This window comes from Ranitomeya variabilis, chromosome 5 (assembly GCF_051348905.1).
Source record: "Ranitomeya variabilis isolate aRanVar5 chromosome 5, aRanVar5.hap1, whole genome shotgun sequence".
In the NCBI taxonomy this organism is placed as follows: domain Eukaryota; kingdom Metazoa; phylum Chordata; class Amphibia; order Anura; family Dendrobatidae; genus Ranitomeya; species Ranitomeya variabilis.
The window spans coordinates 74043321-74060005 of NC_135236.1; the positions used below are offsets into that span (position 1 = coordinate 74043321).

A 16685-nucleotide genomic window follows, 5' to 3' on the forward strand; every position below is an offset into this window, starting at 1 on the left:
GTCTGCCATCTCCCCTGATTTGCGGCGGGTGCTGCAGGAATTTCAGGCCGATAGACCTGACCGTTGTCCACCGGAGAGACTGTTTGTCCCGGATAGATGGACCAGTAGAGTTATTTCCGAGGTTCATTCTTCGGTGTTAGCGGGTCATCCTGGGATTTTTGGTACCAGGGATTTGGTGGCTAGGTCCTTTTGGTGGCCTTCTTTGTCGCGGGATGTGCGTTCCTTTGTGCAGTCCTGTGGGATTTGTGCTCGGGCCAAGTCTTGCTGTTCTTGTGCCAGTGGTCTGCTTTTGCCTTTGCCTGTCCCGAAGAGGCCTTGGACGCATATTTCCATGGATTTTATTTCGGATCTTCCAGTCTCTCAGAGGATGTCTGTCATCTGGGTGGTTTGTGATCGTTTTTCTAAAATGGTCCATTTGGTGCCCTTGCCGAAGTTACCTTCCTCCTCTGATTTGGTTCCGCTGTTTTTTCAGAATGTGGTTCGTTTACATGGTATTCCGAAGAACATTGTGTCTGACAGAGGGTCCCAGTTTGTGTCCAGATTTTGGCGGTCCTTTTGTGCTAAGATGGTCATTGATTTGTCTTTTTCTTCGGCCTTCCATCCTCAGACGAATGGCCAAACCGAACGAACTAATCAGACCTTGGAAGCCTATCTGAGATGTTTTGTTTCTGCTGATCAGGATGATTGGGTGACTTTTTTGCCATTGGCTGAGTTCGCCCTCAATAATCGGGCTAGTTCTGCTAATTTGGTTTCACCGTTTTTTTGTAATTCTGGTTTTCATCCTCGTTTTTCCTCAGGTCAGGTTGAGCCTTCTGACTGTCCTGGGGTGGATTCTGTGGTGGATTGGTTGCAGCAGATTTGGAACCACGTAGTGGACAATTTGACGTAGGTCACAGGAGAGGGCTCAGCGCTTTGCTAATCGCCGTCGCTGTGTGGGTCCCCGACTTCGTGTGGGGGATTTGGTATGGTTGTCATCTCGTTATGTTCCTATGAAGGTTTCCTCTCCTAAGTTCAAACCTCGTTTCATCGGTCCTTATAAGATTTCAGAAATCCTCAATCCGGTATCATTTCGTTTGGACCTCCCAGCATCTTTTACCATTCATAATGTGTTCCATAGGTCATTGTTGCGGAGGTATGTGGTGCCTGTGGTTCCTTCTGTTGATCCTCCTGCTCCGGTGCTGGTCGAGGGAGAATTGGAGTATGTGGTGGAGAAGATCTTGGATTCTCGTATTTCGAGACGGAAGCTTCAGTACTTGGTTAAATGGAAGGGCTATGGTCAGGAGGATAATTCCTGGGTTGTTGCCTCTGATGTCCATGCTGCCGATTTGGTTCTTGCCTTTCATTTGGCTCGTCCTGATCGGCCTGGGGGCTCTGGTGAGGGTTCGGTGACCCCTCCTCAAGGGGGGGGGGGGGGTACTTTTGTGAATTCCGTTCTCGGGCTCCCTCCTGTGGTCATGAGTGGTACTTTGTGAGTTCTGTTCTTGGCTCCCTCTGGTGGCTTTGAGTGTTACGGCTGGTCTGTAGCTGGACCCCAGCTGCCTCGTTTCCTGCTAGGCTTGCTGCCTATTTAACTCCATCTGGACCTTTACTTGTTGCCTGCTGTCGTTGTATTCAGTACTGGTTCAGATCTCTCTGGGACTTCCCTTGTGACCTGTCTCCTCGTGGAGAAGCTAAGTTCATGCTAGTCCATTTTTGCTCATTGCTTTCTGAAAATGTTTCTCAGTATATGATGAGTTCAGTCCAGCTTGCTTATATGCTATTTGATTGCTAGCTGGAAGCTCTGGGGTGCGGAGTTGCGCCCCTCACATCGTGAGTCGGTGTGGGGGTCTTTTTGTATTCTCTGCGTGGATAATTTTGGTAGTATTTTATACTGACCGCACAGATTCCTTGCTATCCTCTGACTATTTAGTTATTAGCGGGCCTCATTTTCTAAAACCTGTTTTCATTTCTATGTTTGTGTTTTCCCCTTATCTCACCGTTATTATTTGTGGGGGGCTGCTCTCACTTTGGGGAAAATTTCTCTGGGCAAGTGAGGCTTTGTTTCTCTCTAGGGGTAGCTAGTTTCTCAGGCTGTGAAGAGGCGTCTAGGCCGAGTTAGGTACGCTCCACGGCTGCCTATAGTGTGTGTTGATAGGATTAGGATTGCGGTCAGTAAAGTTCCCACATTCCCAGAGCTTGTCCTTATTTTTGGTTTACTTATTTGGTCAGTTCATGTGTTCCTAACCACCAGAACCATAACACACTCCGCCGCTGATCCCAGTTTATCCCAGAGTACCTAGTGCCCCTCAGTGGACTTTGTCACTAACCGCAATCCATGGTTTCTCTGACCAAGAGTTTGAATCCCTCTCTGAACCCTCTGTGGCTCGAAGTGCTCGCAGGACCGATATACATGGTCCCTCTCCTACATGGGAGCCGTCGGCTAGCCGGGGCCGCAAGTATTCTAGAAATGTACAGGCGTCTAGAAACGTACAGGCATCTAGAAAGCGGAAGTTTAATTTCCTGATCTCTCTCTCACCAATGATTTGCTGAGAACAAGTCTCTGAATATGGATCGGATATTGCCTTGGGTTGCCAGATCTTCAGAAAAGGATGGACTCGCCTATTTATATCAACCAAATTGACGAGCGATTCACTGGACAGAAGCCTCTACGTGGGATGCCATGCCTGGCCTGATTTTTAAGGGCGACGGGTCCTTTAAAGGGCCTTGATCTCCCCACACCATGAACAGACGAGCACATGGAGTGTCGCCTCCATGTATCCTCTTCTGCATCCAGGCCTAATGCCAGACAACCTGCCCTGTCCACCTGGGAACCTCAACTCTGGGGATGTACAGAGGCACCCCTTTTTGGCGTCCAAGCACCCCCCTTTGCATCACCACTATTTAGCGGATGATGCAAGAAGGCGAACGATTCCTCTCCACTTCCTTGTTAAGAGGATGGTGGATCGAGGGTTCCTAATTTTCTACTCTGCACCGTCAAAAGAGAGCGACGATGGCAAGAGACGGTTTCTTCCTGACCATCTGGATGCAGCCCCGCATTCTGCCACTTGGCAGACTAACCGGGTAGAATTTCTTGTGGTATACCTACCAGTATCCCTGCCCGATGTATCATCAATTGAAAATATCACGGACTGTCGGATAGCAAATCTGGTTCGTTCTGTCTTGTGGCTTCGGGTTCAGCGCTCTTCCCTTCCTTAGCCGCCACATGGGTTGCTTGAGCAATGGTCTCCTGGTCGGAGACCTTAACTACTTGGATTCACACAAGTAATCTTTCCCCGAAGACAGTACAGCTGGCCAATCAAATCTGAGCGGGAGACTAACAAGGGATTGTATTTTTTCTACAGACCCAACCAGCAGTGGAACGGTTGTCCAGAACAGGATCTTGGTTCCAAAAAAGGGGAAGGAAAAGTAAGACCAATCCCAAACCTCAAACTTCCAACAACCTTTGACAAGGTCCTCCTTTTTCGGATGGAGTTCCTCTGCTCAGCCATTACTTCAACAGAAAAAGGTGGAGTTTCTGGCATCCTTCGACATTCGGGTTTCTTACCCTCAGGGTATGTGCACACATTCAGGTTTTTTCGCGTGTTTTTTTTGCATTTTTGTCGTGATAAAAACGCTATAAAACTCATTAAAAACACATGCATTATGCAGTCTATCATTTAGAATTCATTCTGCATGTTTTGTGCACATGGTGCATCACAGTAAAAAAAGCAGCATGTTCATTAATTTTGCGGATTCTCCGTGTTTTTCCCGCAATTCTATGCATTTGGAAAAAACGCATGAAAAAACGCACAAAAAGCACGTCAAAAACGCGAAAAAAACGCATGCGGGTTTCTGGCAGAAATGTCCGTTTTTTTGTCAGGAAAATTTCTGCTAGAAATCCTGACGTGTGCACATAGCCTCACATTCCTATTTTTCCCCTCTACAAAAATCCCTTCGCCTTTCCATTTGCGAACAGCATTTTCAAGTCACGACCTTGCACTTCGGCCTGGCTACCGCACCCAGAGTGTTCGCAAGGGTCATGGCGGTTGTCAGTTTCCTCTGGCACCCTAGTAGCATGGTTGTCCTGCCCTATTTGGTCGACTTTCTAGCCGCTCTTCCTGGACTACGCTGAGTCGTCTATATCACTTGCGATACCCTCTCTCCTGGGCTGGCAGCTAAACTTAGACAAGTTTTCCTCATTTCCAGCCCAGCAGATCCTTTTTGAGGATGATCCTGCACAAGAAGGATGGTAATTCTCTCTCGAGTCAAGCTCGTGGCCCTTCAACAGGGAGCTCGCGCACTTGATCACTCATCCCCTCAGTTCAATCGATTCGCTAGGAGGGTTCTGAGGAAAAATGGTGACGACAATGGAAGCAGTTTCCTTCGCTCCGCTCGTTTTCAGCAAGTCAATCAGGCTTTCAAAAGGTAGTCTCTGAGCTCCTTCCTCATCCAGGGCCTTCTCCTGGTCTAATGGTTATTAGTGAATACCAATGCCAGTCTTCTCCCGATCATTGCTCTTGGGATCCAAAACGGTACGGCTAATCCTACAGCAGGTCCACAGCCTTCAGGCGGGTCACCCCATCCGACTTCAATTGGATAATGCCATGGCTGTGCCATACAGCAATCATCTAGCAGGTACCCACAGTCAAGCGCCATGGCCGAGGTACCTCACACTCTCTGATGGGCCGAGATCTACCATTCAATGATCTCGGCAGTACATATCCCTGGAGTAGAACACTGGGCGGCAGACATATTCAGCCGTCAGGGTTTCTCCTCAAGTGAGTGGGAACTTCACCCGGAAGTCTTCCATCAGATCTGCCTTCACTGGATACTCCAGATGTAGGTCGGAACGCCAATATACTTGAGTTCATGTTTCGGCCTCGAGATCCAAGAGCATCACAGTGCATGCTCTGTTCTTCCATGGTACCAATTTCTATAACCCCTCTTCCACTACTTCCGAGATCTTTTTGGAAGCAGAAAGGGCCCCAGTGATCCTGGGACACCCACACTGACCATGTCAGGATGCTCGCTTGCGGTACTAGTATTTTTCCGTCTTATTGCAACAAAACTGCAAATATGGACTCCCTTGTGGGGAGTCTTCACCTTAGAGAAGAACCAATCGCATACCGTTAGATCTTTGGGACCTTAATGGTCCTGGGGGTCTTACAGTAGACTCCTTTTTTGATCCGGACAGACTTTACTATCAGGGAAGGTCGCTCCCTTTTTTTCTCTGCGTTCTTGTCATCCTGATGAGTCTTCAGAGCTTGCCGCTCTGTTCTTTCAGACTTTTTTCCTTATTACCATCAAGGCAAGGTTGTCCTCAGGCTATACCCTTCCCTTGTTACCAAGGTGGTATAGTATTCCCACTGTTACAGGGGCATCATCCTTCTCTCATCTCTTTCGGTTCCAGTCCACACAACGGAATGGGTTCTCCATAATCTGGACGAAGCGAGTGCTCCGAGTAGGTGCGTATCGAGGACGGCGTCCTTCCGAAGGTTGGACACTTTATTCGGGCTTCCTGACGGTCACAGGAAGGGTTTAGCCATTTCATCAGCCATGTTAGCCTGGTGGACTCGTTTCACCATCCAGGAGTCCTTCCGTGCTACATGTCAGCCTATCTCCCTGTCTGAGGGCCCTAGGCACCAAACGTCGGCAAGCACGGCTGCAAGCTTGCGGATTCGTCCAGTCCGCATGCATTCTTGAAGCACTATAATTCCCACACTTCCACAGATGTGAGTGTGGGCAGGCGGACTCTGCAGGCCGCGGTGGCGCACTTGTGAGTAGCGGTTACACAGGGCCTGATCTATTGTTGTCCCCACCCAGGGTCTGCTTTGGGACGTCCCACGGTCTGTCCCCCAATGAGGCGAAGGAGAAATAGGGATTTTTGTGTACTCACTATAAAATCCTTTTCTCCGAGCCATTCATTGGGGGACACAGCTCCCACCCTATTATCTTGTGCTTGTTTTTTATAATTTGACATGCTATACTCTCATATATATATAATATGACATGATATACGCTCATTTGTTGTTATTGATCTCCTACTGCTTTTGCACTGAACTGGTTAGCTGAGAGCCAGCAGGAGGGTGTATACTGCAGGGGAGGAGCTAACTTTTTTTGTATCACTTAGTGTCAGCCTCCTGGTGGCAGCAGCATACACCCACAGTCTGTGTCCCCCAACGAATGGCTCGGAGAAAAGGATTTTACAGTGAGTACACAAAAATCCCTATTTTTGTGTCCTTAAAGTAAAGAGCCGTGTCAGACAAAATAGTCAATAAATAACATTTCCCACATGTACATCAGCACAATCTTAGAAACAATTTTTTTTTTTTTGTTAGGAAGTTATAAGGGTTAAAAACTGACCAGCGATTTCTCAATTTTTTTACATCAAAATTGACAAAACCATTTTTTTAGGGACCATCTCACATTTGAAGTCACTTTGGGGGGGTCAGTATGACATAAAATACCCAAAAGTGACACCATTCTAAAAACTGCACCCCTCAAGGTACTCAAAACCACATTCAAGAAGTTTAATAACCCTTCAGGTGCTTCACAAGAACTAAAGCAGTGTAGAACGAAAATATTAACATTTAACTTTTTTTCACAAAAAATTTACTTTAGACCCAAACTTTTTTTATTTTCACATGGGTATCGGGAGAAAATGGACCACAACATTTGTTATGCAATTTCTCCTGAGTACTCTGATAACCCGTATGTGGGGGAAAGCCACTATTTGGGCACACGTCAGGGCTCAGAAGGGAGGGAGCACCATTTGACTTTTTGAACTCAAAATTGTCTGGAATCAATGGCGGGTGCCATGTTGCGTTTGGAGACCCCCTTGATGTACCTAAATAGTGGAAACCCCCCAATTCTAACTCCAACCCTAACACAGCCCCAACACACACCTAACCCTAATCCCAACCCTAACCCTAATTCCAACCCTAACCACAGCTATATCACAAACACCACCCTATCCCCAACACAACCGTAACACCAACACAACCCTAACCCTAGCCCCAACTACAAAGAATGGAAAAATGCATTTTTTTTTGTTTTATTACATTTAACTAACTAAGAGGGTGACAAAAGGGGGTTTGATTTACTATTTTTTTTTATTTTGATCACTGTGATGGGGTCTTTCACAGTGATCAAAATTACCCAATAGGAAAAATTTTGTATTGTTGCAGGGTACCATCCGGCAGATCTCGGCAGGCCGGGCACACTGCGCATGCCCCCTCCATTTTCTTCCAGGAAGAAGACGTGGAAGGCCGGGGATGGTGGAGGTACCGGGGGGCTTGGGGGACCCAATTTCTCTCTCGTCTAGACCATTTCAGAGGGGTTCTCCGTCCATGGGTCCATGGATCCAGCCATGACTGTCCTTCTCTCTGCAGTTCAGCTGCAGCGGCGAAGTCTCGTCGACAGCAGTGTCATCACCACTGTAGCCAATCGATGAGCTCTACCTCTGCACACCCGCTGAGCTCAGTGATTAGCTACAGCGGTGATGTGCGCTGACTACGTGATGTCACCACTGCAGTCAAAACATTGTGGCCCCGATTCATCAAAGTCTCTTCACCAGAAACTTCATGCAGAAAAATAGGAATTTCGGTGGTTGAGTCCACGCTGACCAAGGTTCAAAGGTGCAGTCACACAAGGTTAAAGCATGAATGGGGTTTATTGTGGCAACGTGTTTCAAGGTTTCCAAAGCTCTTCAACAGCATACAACTCAAAAACTGTGGAAATATATGGACAATGTATTCGGAAAAAAGGCCCTCAGTAGTGAATCTTAGCAGTCATATGATACCTTGTCATTGTAGCATATACAGAGTGAACGCAAAATACAAAAATATGTAATTTTGACAAACCTTGAAACGCGTTGACACAATAAACCCCATTCATGCTTTATCCTTGTGTGTGACTGCACCTTTGAACCTTGGGCAGCGCGGACTCTGAACCACGTAGTCCTCTTTTTCTGCCTGGCATTTTATTGGTGGTCCAGCAGCAGCCATTACATGGTTTTATAGGAGTTGTGACTGTCCCAACCCGATCAGGTGAGCGTACCTACAATATTTTATTTCATTTGTCTGAGATAAGACACTATTTGTGCTTTTTGTTTCTCCAGCTTTATTAGTTGATTGTCACCAGAAAAAAAGCATCAAAGATTGATAAGTCTCAACAGTTTTTCGCACCATGAGGTTGTTTTGCCCAGCTTTAGAGGGTAGAACGTCTAGAATTAAACTTTTGAAATGTCATAGAGAAGCGTCAGACGTTTTGATCAGTGGGTGTCCAGAAGCTGAGATCTTTAGAGGTTGCTAAAACCTGGTCTTCACTCTTGGAGGAGCGCAGTGTGTCATCAACTTTAGGCTACGTTCACATTTGCGTTGTGCGCCGCAGCGTCGGCGCCGCAACGCACAACGCAAACAAAAACGCAGCAAAACGCATGCACAACGCTGCGTTTTGCGCCGCATGCGTCCTTTTTTTGATTGATTTTGGACACAGCAAAAATGCAACTTGCTGCGTCCTCTGCGCCCGGACGCGTGCGCCGCAGGGACGCATGCGGCGCAAAACGCAAGTGCGACGCATGTCCATGCGCCCCCATGTTAAATATAGGGGCGCATGACGCATGCGGCGACGCTGCGGCGCCCGACGCTGCGGCGCAGACCGCAAATGTGAACGTAGACTTATTTAGTGATTGGTGGAAGTCTCAGGATCTGGCACCCAAGTCTCTAACGTGCCAAAATTTCTTAGAAAAAGCAGTTGCCCTTTATATGCAAACAACGATCCATAAAGAAGTTGGCAAAGTTTTAGCTGATTTCTACATACTGGTTTCTGAACACAATAGTCAAAACCTCCCATGGTCAATATAGAAGTCTCCTCCCTAGCCAAAGTGTTTATACCACCCCACAGCTTTTCCTACAGAGCTGATCTTACGTAGCAGCGTGGAAGGAGGGGACAAAGTCTTCTCAGTGGTATTAGTCAGAGAGAAGAAGGATCCCCGGCCTGTGTGATTGCAGCATCGCCTCCGCTGACTCTTTCATTAGTTTACTTTGTCATTCTAGCACATGGCGTCACTGGACACATCCGATATACTGGAGACCCCTCCACCGATCTTGTACCCGGTCTGTACTGAGACGATGGAGACGACAATGTACTACGAGGTGGTGGTCCCGCACTGGTTCTATGCCAGGACACATGATGGCAGAAGTTCCTGGAACCCCTTCAGCAAGGAGGACTCCGACATACTGGAGGCAGCGTTCTGCTCTGGTAAGGAAGCCCTGTAGAACACCTCCCGTACAGGTACACCTATAGCATTACCAAAAACATCGTTCACACAGGTCGCGTAGAGTTTGAGGGGTTTCAGTGTAAAATAATCTAACATTTTCTCCAGCTTTGTAACATACCTTGTGCTCTCTATCTCTCTATTATCCCTTTTTCTTTTTTTTTTGTTGTAACATAAGGTTTATTATAAAGTTGTGCAACTTTTTTGCATCAACAGACCCCCTTAAGTGATTAGCAATGAAAAGTTATACTTCTCGCCAATATATAATATTTCTGAGATCTGAATACTTGGACCTCAGACCACCGAGAAAATGTGTATCCTTAAAGGGGTATTCCCATCTCCAAGATCCCATCCCAATATGTAATAGGTATAATAATATTATTAGCAGATACCTCCAATTAGAAATGTAGTATAGTTCTTCTGATTTGCTATGTCACTTACCCCATGTGCAGGGCATTGCAGTAGCTTAGGTATCCATGGTTATGGGCACTAACTAACTGGCACTATATGACTGGTTGTAGCCATAGATGCCTAAGCTACTGCAATGCCCTGCACATGGAGTGAGCGACATAGCGAATCAGAAGAACTATACTACATTTCTAAATGGAGGTATTTTCTAATTTTATTATTATTACATTGTGTACATATCGGGATAGGATCTTGGAGATGGGAATACTCCTTTTTAAGTTCCTTTTGTGAATGTAGTGGTGGTGAGCATGGATGACTTCTATGTGCTGTCTTCTTTTATTTCCTTATTCCTGTAGAAGAGAATGGTCACATAGTGTTCCCTTCATAGGGGGGACTTGGAAATGCACCACGTATGTGAGGGTCCCAACGATAGGACCTCCCAGCAATCATATCCTTTGGATAGGTGATAAATCCTGTAAAAACCTGCATAATTTGAAATCAAAATGTCCTATTATAGGATACGTTTTTTTTTCCTGCTTACAGTAGACCTAATTACTGTCCTTACTGTGTTTTCTTCTTCAGTCCTTTTTTTGTTTTTTTTAAGAAACTTTTTTAAACTGCTCTCTTGTACACATTGCGCTTGCTCTGGCTTGTCATGTGACCGTCACTCATACTTTTTATAAATAGAGATCACATGAGTAGAAATCTGTTGCCACTGGCACTACCATGGCGACCCCAGAGCAGGCGCATTATTTCCTTATATTCACTGCAGTAATTCCAGCCCTTTAATATCTGCATAGCTCTAATTATTAATGATGAATAGTATATCTGTGGTGACAAAACCATTATATCTGACCACGTATGATACTTTAAATGGTGGGAAAATCATTCCTGTGGTTACGGTTGTGGCTTATTCATAACATCCTCTATGTCGGCTATGGAGGAATCTGTACCTAGAGGGATCGGAGTAATTGGATTTACGTGTTTAAGATTTAATCTCATTAATTATAAAGTTTAGCACATTAGTTAAGCCTTTAATCTTCTAGATGGTAATCTCCCCATAGACAATTCATGATTTTGGGTAGGTGCTGGCAGAATATGTGTGTAATGGATCCACAACATCCTAGCCTTTAGGACCTAGAGGATGGGACATGCTGGGTTTTACATGCCCAATCCTTAATGGGTCTACTAATAATACATCTGGCCGCTCGATGATCCTACGGCTATGACCACCATTGTTGCACTTTGGTTTTACAACATTAGGGTGTAGCTGGATGGCGGAGGGAAAAAAAATTTGTGTGTTTCTCCTAAAACTTGACATCTTTTCACCCGTTGTGTGCAACCGTCTAAGAATTATATGTTCATGAAGTTTCTTTAGAGCCGATCAGGTCTGAAATAAAACTTTAAAGACTTTTCCTATTCATTTCTATTGGAATCGTATGTGTGCATGGCGTTATTTAGACTGCAGAGTTTTCCGAGGTCGACTCTTTCCTGAGGCAGTTTCGCCATAGTTTTTCCGTCAGATCTGCCACCGGCGTCTTTCTCGCTATACTGTGCATTATAGTGAGTAGGCGACTTCCAAATGAGCATGTTACTTCTTGTAACCACTTGACTGTTTCCAAACCCTGAAGCCATTAAAAGACGTGATATAAGATGGATCATGAACACAGGAAAATACTATTTTCATTTTATGGGGCACCAAATCGAAAACAATGAACCGGCACACAAGTTGGTATGATAAAAAAGGAGAATGTTCACACTGGCCATTAAACAGGAAAAAAGAAGACAACAGGAACATAAACCCTGCTGTAAGTAAAGGCAAAAGTGCATTTAAATAGCACAGGGTACTTCGTAAACACCGTTTTTGATTAAAAAAAAAGCGTAGAGGCCATCCCACCAAGCGCCAAGGTGACCCAAATCAGGATAGTCCTAACCCCTAGTTATTAAAACCTTACCATGCGTCATAGTGACGTCCCACATTGCACATATACCAACACGTGTGTCAGCCCATTTGGTATTAAAATAGTAAATGATGAAATAATTCTGATTTTAATATTCACCTACTGTTTTGGTGTATACAGCTCCTGTGCTGACCAATGTACATTGGAAGGATACACTATACTATTTTACTTACTATACTTGCAAAAAGAAACAATGGCCCCCCTGGGTCCTTCAATATGATCTGAGCAAGTTAGGTTTATGTCCACCAAGGGAGAAGCTTCAGAGGAGACGATCACTGAGCTCTGAACTTGCAGGTACACATACTGGAGTGTTAAAATGGGTCTCAAAAATAGAAGTGCCTAAGTCTGCCCACTATTTAGTGCAGGACCGTCAGCCACATGGACTTTAGGTTGTTGGTGGTTTCTGACATCTGTTCATGGGCAGCTCCAGAACTTGAGGATTTGGTGGTGCCATCATAGTCATTTTGACGCTCTTCGACCTGAATTTTGTAACATTTCTTGCTCTATAATGTTTCTCTTTTTTTTTTTATTCTGTTTTTATCAGGAGAGAATCCAAACAGTATTGTTGTACCGGTTTGTGGTGGCCGATATGACGTTTACCTGGGCAGTCGCAGGCGACTGTCTGTGTACTGGGATGAAGAGGACTCCATCGTACAGAGATGCACCTGGTTCTTCAAAGGGGATAAGGACAGCAAATATGTTCCGTATCCAGAGAACTTCAGTGAGATCTTGGAGGTCATTTCCTATTATATTATTATATATAATGAAAGACTGCGGGGAAGGGGTCTTCATCAGAAATGACCCTCCTTAAAAGACTCTGCTCCTGGCATCCCAGCCAAATATCTGACCTTACCGAGGAAATCTGTGTCCAGCCAGTGCCTGTGGTTGATCCCTAGGGGCATTATCACTCATGGCTGAAATTGTCTGTTTCCGTAACGCCCATATAGGTTCTATGTCAGTAGTAATTTGACATAGACATGTCTGTAAATTAATATTGTACTTTTATTTATTTTTTTTACCCTCCCAGGATGCCTTCATGCAGGCAGTAACCCGAAATGAGTGGAAAAAGAGATTGGAATCGCCATCTAGAGACCTAATTATTTTGCATAATCCCAAGGTGAATGAAGAAGACTTTTTCAATGCATTTGCAACCCCACAATGCTGTAAATGTTTGTGAGAAGCTATGTCAGTGATTTTTATATATTTTTTTTCTTGATAAAGTGGAACAAAATATGTCTGTTTTCCTCTTTGTGAAAGGCAGCGGCTGCTATTATTGTTAAAAAAAATTAAAATATATATTATTATTTTTTATTTTTCTTTATTTACTATACATTTTTTTTATTCCTAGTTTCAGTGACTCAAGTTAACTTTATTAGGAGGTTCGGTCCACCCTAACTGTGGCCGGTGTGAACTACCTGCAGACTCTGTCATTGCAAAGACTGAGTGTTCTGAGTTTTAGCAAGCATTCTGGCTTAAAAAAATGTGTTTGAAATGTTGCGAAGAATTTTCAATTTTTAGTAGATTTACACCAGTCTCGGCCAACTTTTTGGAAAAAGTGGGTAGGACTTAAGGGCAGAGGTCAAGGCTAAGCGGGGCCCAGAATTTCATGACTCCATAAAAGTGGCTTAAATTAATAGAGAAATGTACATTTCTTCTATTGAGGCTCGGCAGCTAAAAGATGCGCAACATTATTGGGTCGAACAGCTTTTATTGAAATTTCCGCATCATGGTACAACGCTTCCTTCATCAAGACCGGTGTGAAAAATACAAGTCTTGGTGAATCAGAGGCCTAAGTTTAGAGTGTGAAATACGTAAAAAAATGAAGGGGCTGGTGGGACCGCTGTGGGGTCCGCTTCTTGGCTTCATCATTTCCTCCTATTTGGACACATACTGGATTTTCAGACATGGTTTATGGTAGGCGGCTGAGGTCTATATTATAATTTATACATCCTATATGTTAATATATGAATAGTGATCAGATTAAGTTCCTAGTCCTCTTACTGTCTTTTTAATTTGCAGCTTATGGTTCACTACCAGCCAACAGGAATCATAGATGAATGGGGGGCCACCCCAAGTGAGCAGGGCCGGCCTCGGACTGTAAAGAGAGGAGTAGACAATATTTCGGTGGAGATACCTCAAGGTGAGATTTGCCTTCACATGCAAATTATGGGATGTAGACGCAGCATGCGCGACTAGAAGCGAAACGTTACTTAGAGAATTCCACGACTCAAAGACACCGCAGGTAGTCATGCTACATCCATTTCTATGCATCAAACTACTTTTTCTGGAGTGTATCTTTTTAAAGGGCTTTTCCATTTATAATTTTTGAAGAGAACCTGTCACATCAGAAAAGCTCTATTTACCTCCATAACTAGGGTTACAATGCTGGACGGACGCCTTACTGAAAATGTGGCTACTGGGAGAAAATGAACTTCTTCTTTCCTCCCAGGAGCTGCTGGTTAAAAATACTGATCTTGGCGTTACTCACTTTTTCCGTTACAACCATGGTCCCGGTCTTGCAATGGTGACAACTACTGTGTGCGTGACCACTGCAGCCGATCACCAGCTCTGTCGTTGTACATGGCACAGGCTGCTGAGCTCAGGGATTGACTGCAGTGTAGTTGTGATGTTACCGCTGCAGCCTGTTAGAAAGGACAGCAGATCTCATACCTTCCATAACTGTGGCACTGGGTAGGTGCTGGATTATCGGGCTGATATATCCACTCTCAATGGGAAATATAGCCGGACATTCCTTTAGGTCCCAAGTTCCTGGATTCAGGGGGTAATTATTATGCCCTGACACTTGGATTTTCTTACTTGTTATCACACCGCTATAAAAGCGTCAGATCATTCAGTATCCGAGCTGTGAGTCCAGACCATGAATTTGGCAGCTTTACCTCCCCCGCTTCCAGCTGACCATTAACCCCCAATTCACTTTGTTTTAGGTGAGCCACCCCAGATTGATCACTTGGTCTTCATGGTTCATGGCATCGGCCCGGCCTGTGACTTACAGTTTCGAAGTATTGTGCAATGTGGTGAGTACTGTCACATAAAGAAATCGGCATGGATCGCCCTCTCCATCACTGGCCGTCATGTACCTGACCTCCATTGTTTTTTTGTTTTTCCTTTTCTCAGTAAATGATTTCCGACTTGTATCTCTGAATCTGCTCCACGCGCACTTTAAGAAATCCTTAGAAGAAGAACGGATCGGACGGGTAGAGTTTCTCCCCGTGGACTGGCACAGCGCTCTCCACGCTGATGCCACCGGAGTTGACAAGTACGTGCACCGCCACACTGCATGGACACCGCTGACGTGACTTGGAAGAGGGCGATATAAGTAGCAAAGGTTACCATGCCTCGCAGCGCACCATCTCGATAACTTGTCACAGAAGATTATCTCACTTAAGAGGATTAAGATAACATAAAAGGGTTATTCCCAGCTCCAAGATCCTATCCCAATATGTAGTAGGTGTAGTAATAATAATAATATGAGCAAATACCTATAATTAGAAATGTAGTATAGTTCTTCTTATTCACTATGTCACTTACCTCATTGTAGGGCATTACAATAGCTTAGATATCCATGGTTACGACCGCTAACTGCTAAATAACGAACTATATGAGTATCCGTAACTATGGATACCTAAGCTACTGCAATGCTCTGTAGGTAGGTGACATAGCTAATCAGAAGAACTGTACTACATTTCTAATTCGAGGTATTTGCTAATATTATTAATAATAATATTAATGATACACCTACTATATATATAGGGATAGGATCTTCGAGATGGGAGTAACCCTTTAAGGGGAACGTTCATTTTATCAACCAGATGAAAGATACAATGTCCCTTCTCAACCGTGGTACATAAGTATATGTGATATGGGCACAAGGTATGGCATGGGTTAAGGACGTTACAAGTTTGGTATCTTTGTAATCGTACTGACCTGGAAGATCATGCTGCCTGGTCAGTTTTACCGCACAGTGCATGCCTTAAACCCCTCCCCCACCCAATAAAAAGTGGCGAAAAGTGGTTTTATTCTTTTTCAACATTTCACTTTTGGATTTTTTTTTCTTTCCGTTTCTCGGTACATTATATTGTAAAGTGAAAAATGTAATTCTAAACTACAACCAACCAACCTCTCGTATGATCATGTAGACAGGAAAAAAATTGTTATGGTTCTTGTAAGAATGCAAGGGGAAAAATAAAAAGTCACAAACCAAAAAACGGAAAATCGCCTTGTAGCGAAGGGATTAAAACACCCCAGTTTCTCTTTGTTCCGAATTGTAAAAAAGTTTTGCTTTTTATATGTTTTTAATTTGACTTCTATTAATGCTCCCTAGTGACATCCAGAGGATCACGCTGCCCAGTATCTGCCGTCTTCGGCAGTTTACCAACGAGACCATACTGGACCTGTTCTTCTACAACAGCCCGACGTACTGCCAGACCATCGCGAACACCGTGTGTGGGGAGATGAATCGCATCTACCGCCTGTTCTTGGAGAGGAACCCTGAATTCAAGGGGCGAATCTCAGTCACAGGACACAGTCTTGGTAGGTGGAGAGAGGGCAACATGTCGCCCGAGGTTCTTATCCTTCATGGGCTACGTATTGGGCCATAACAATTGTGGTACGGTGGCCCTTAAAGGGACTCTGTCACCCCCTCCAGCCATTAGAAACTGAAAGAGCCGCCTTGTGCAGCAGTAATGCTGCATTCTGACAAGGTGGCTCCTTTAGTTATTGGTGCAGTCAAAGCAGAAATAAAGCATTTCTCTGTCGCCTCATTGGGGGACACAGGACCATGGGTGTTATGCTGCTGTCCACTAGGAGGCGACACTATGCATAATCTGAAAAAGATTAACTGTGGCTCCTCCTGTGCAGTATACACCCCTGGACGGCATCAGCCTTCTCCAGTTTTTGCTTAGTGTCGCATAGGAGGCACACCTAAAAGATTTTTACTCCGTTTTTTCCGACGGGATTACAGATGAAGAAAAGAGGGTCTCCTGTGAGACTCCCGGCATGGCTCCTTCCTCGGCCCCCTATTATGGGGTGCCCAGTTGAAG

The 16685-nt window shown here is 44.8% G+C and overlaps 1 protein-coding gene across 7 annotated transcripts in view; it reads left to right on the forward strand.

The window, feature by feature from the left end:
- The window catches only part of LOC143774550 (triacylglycerol hydrolase DDHD2-like), a 112828-nt gene that overhangs the window by 41921 nt on the left and 54222 nt on the right, over window positions 1-16685 (forward strand). For 4 of the 7 annotated variants that reach the window (XR_013215552.1, XM_077262260.1, XM_077262258.1 and 1 more), the window contains 7 exons: window positions 9036-9240; window positions 12170-12360; window positions 12653-12742; window positions 13645-13765; window positions 14571-14660; window positions 14761-14902; window positions 15968-16176. Coding sequence is in view for 6 of the 7 variants with exons in the window: in XM_077262258.1 (XP_077118373.1) it covers window positions 9036-9240; window positions 12170-12360; window positions 12653-12742; window positions 13645-13765; window positions 14571-14660; window positions 14761-14902; window positions 15968-16176 (1048 nt within the window). In the remaining variant the exon portion in view is untranslated. Of the gene's footprint in view, window positions 1-7166; window positions 7263-9035; window positions 9241-12169; window positions 12361-12652; window positions 12743-13644; window positions 13766-14570; window positions 14661-14760; window positions 14903-15967; window positions 16177-16685 lie in introns of all 7 variants that reach the window. The other 3 variants (XM_077262257.1, XM_077262259.1, XM_077262255.1) reach the window with 1 other exon arrangement.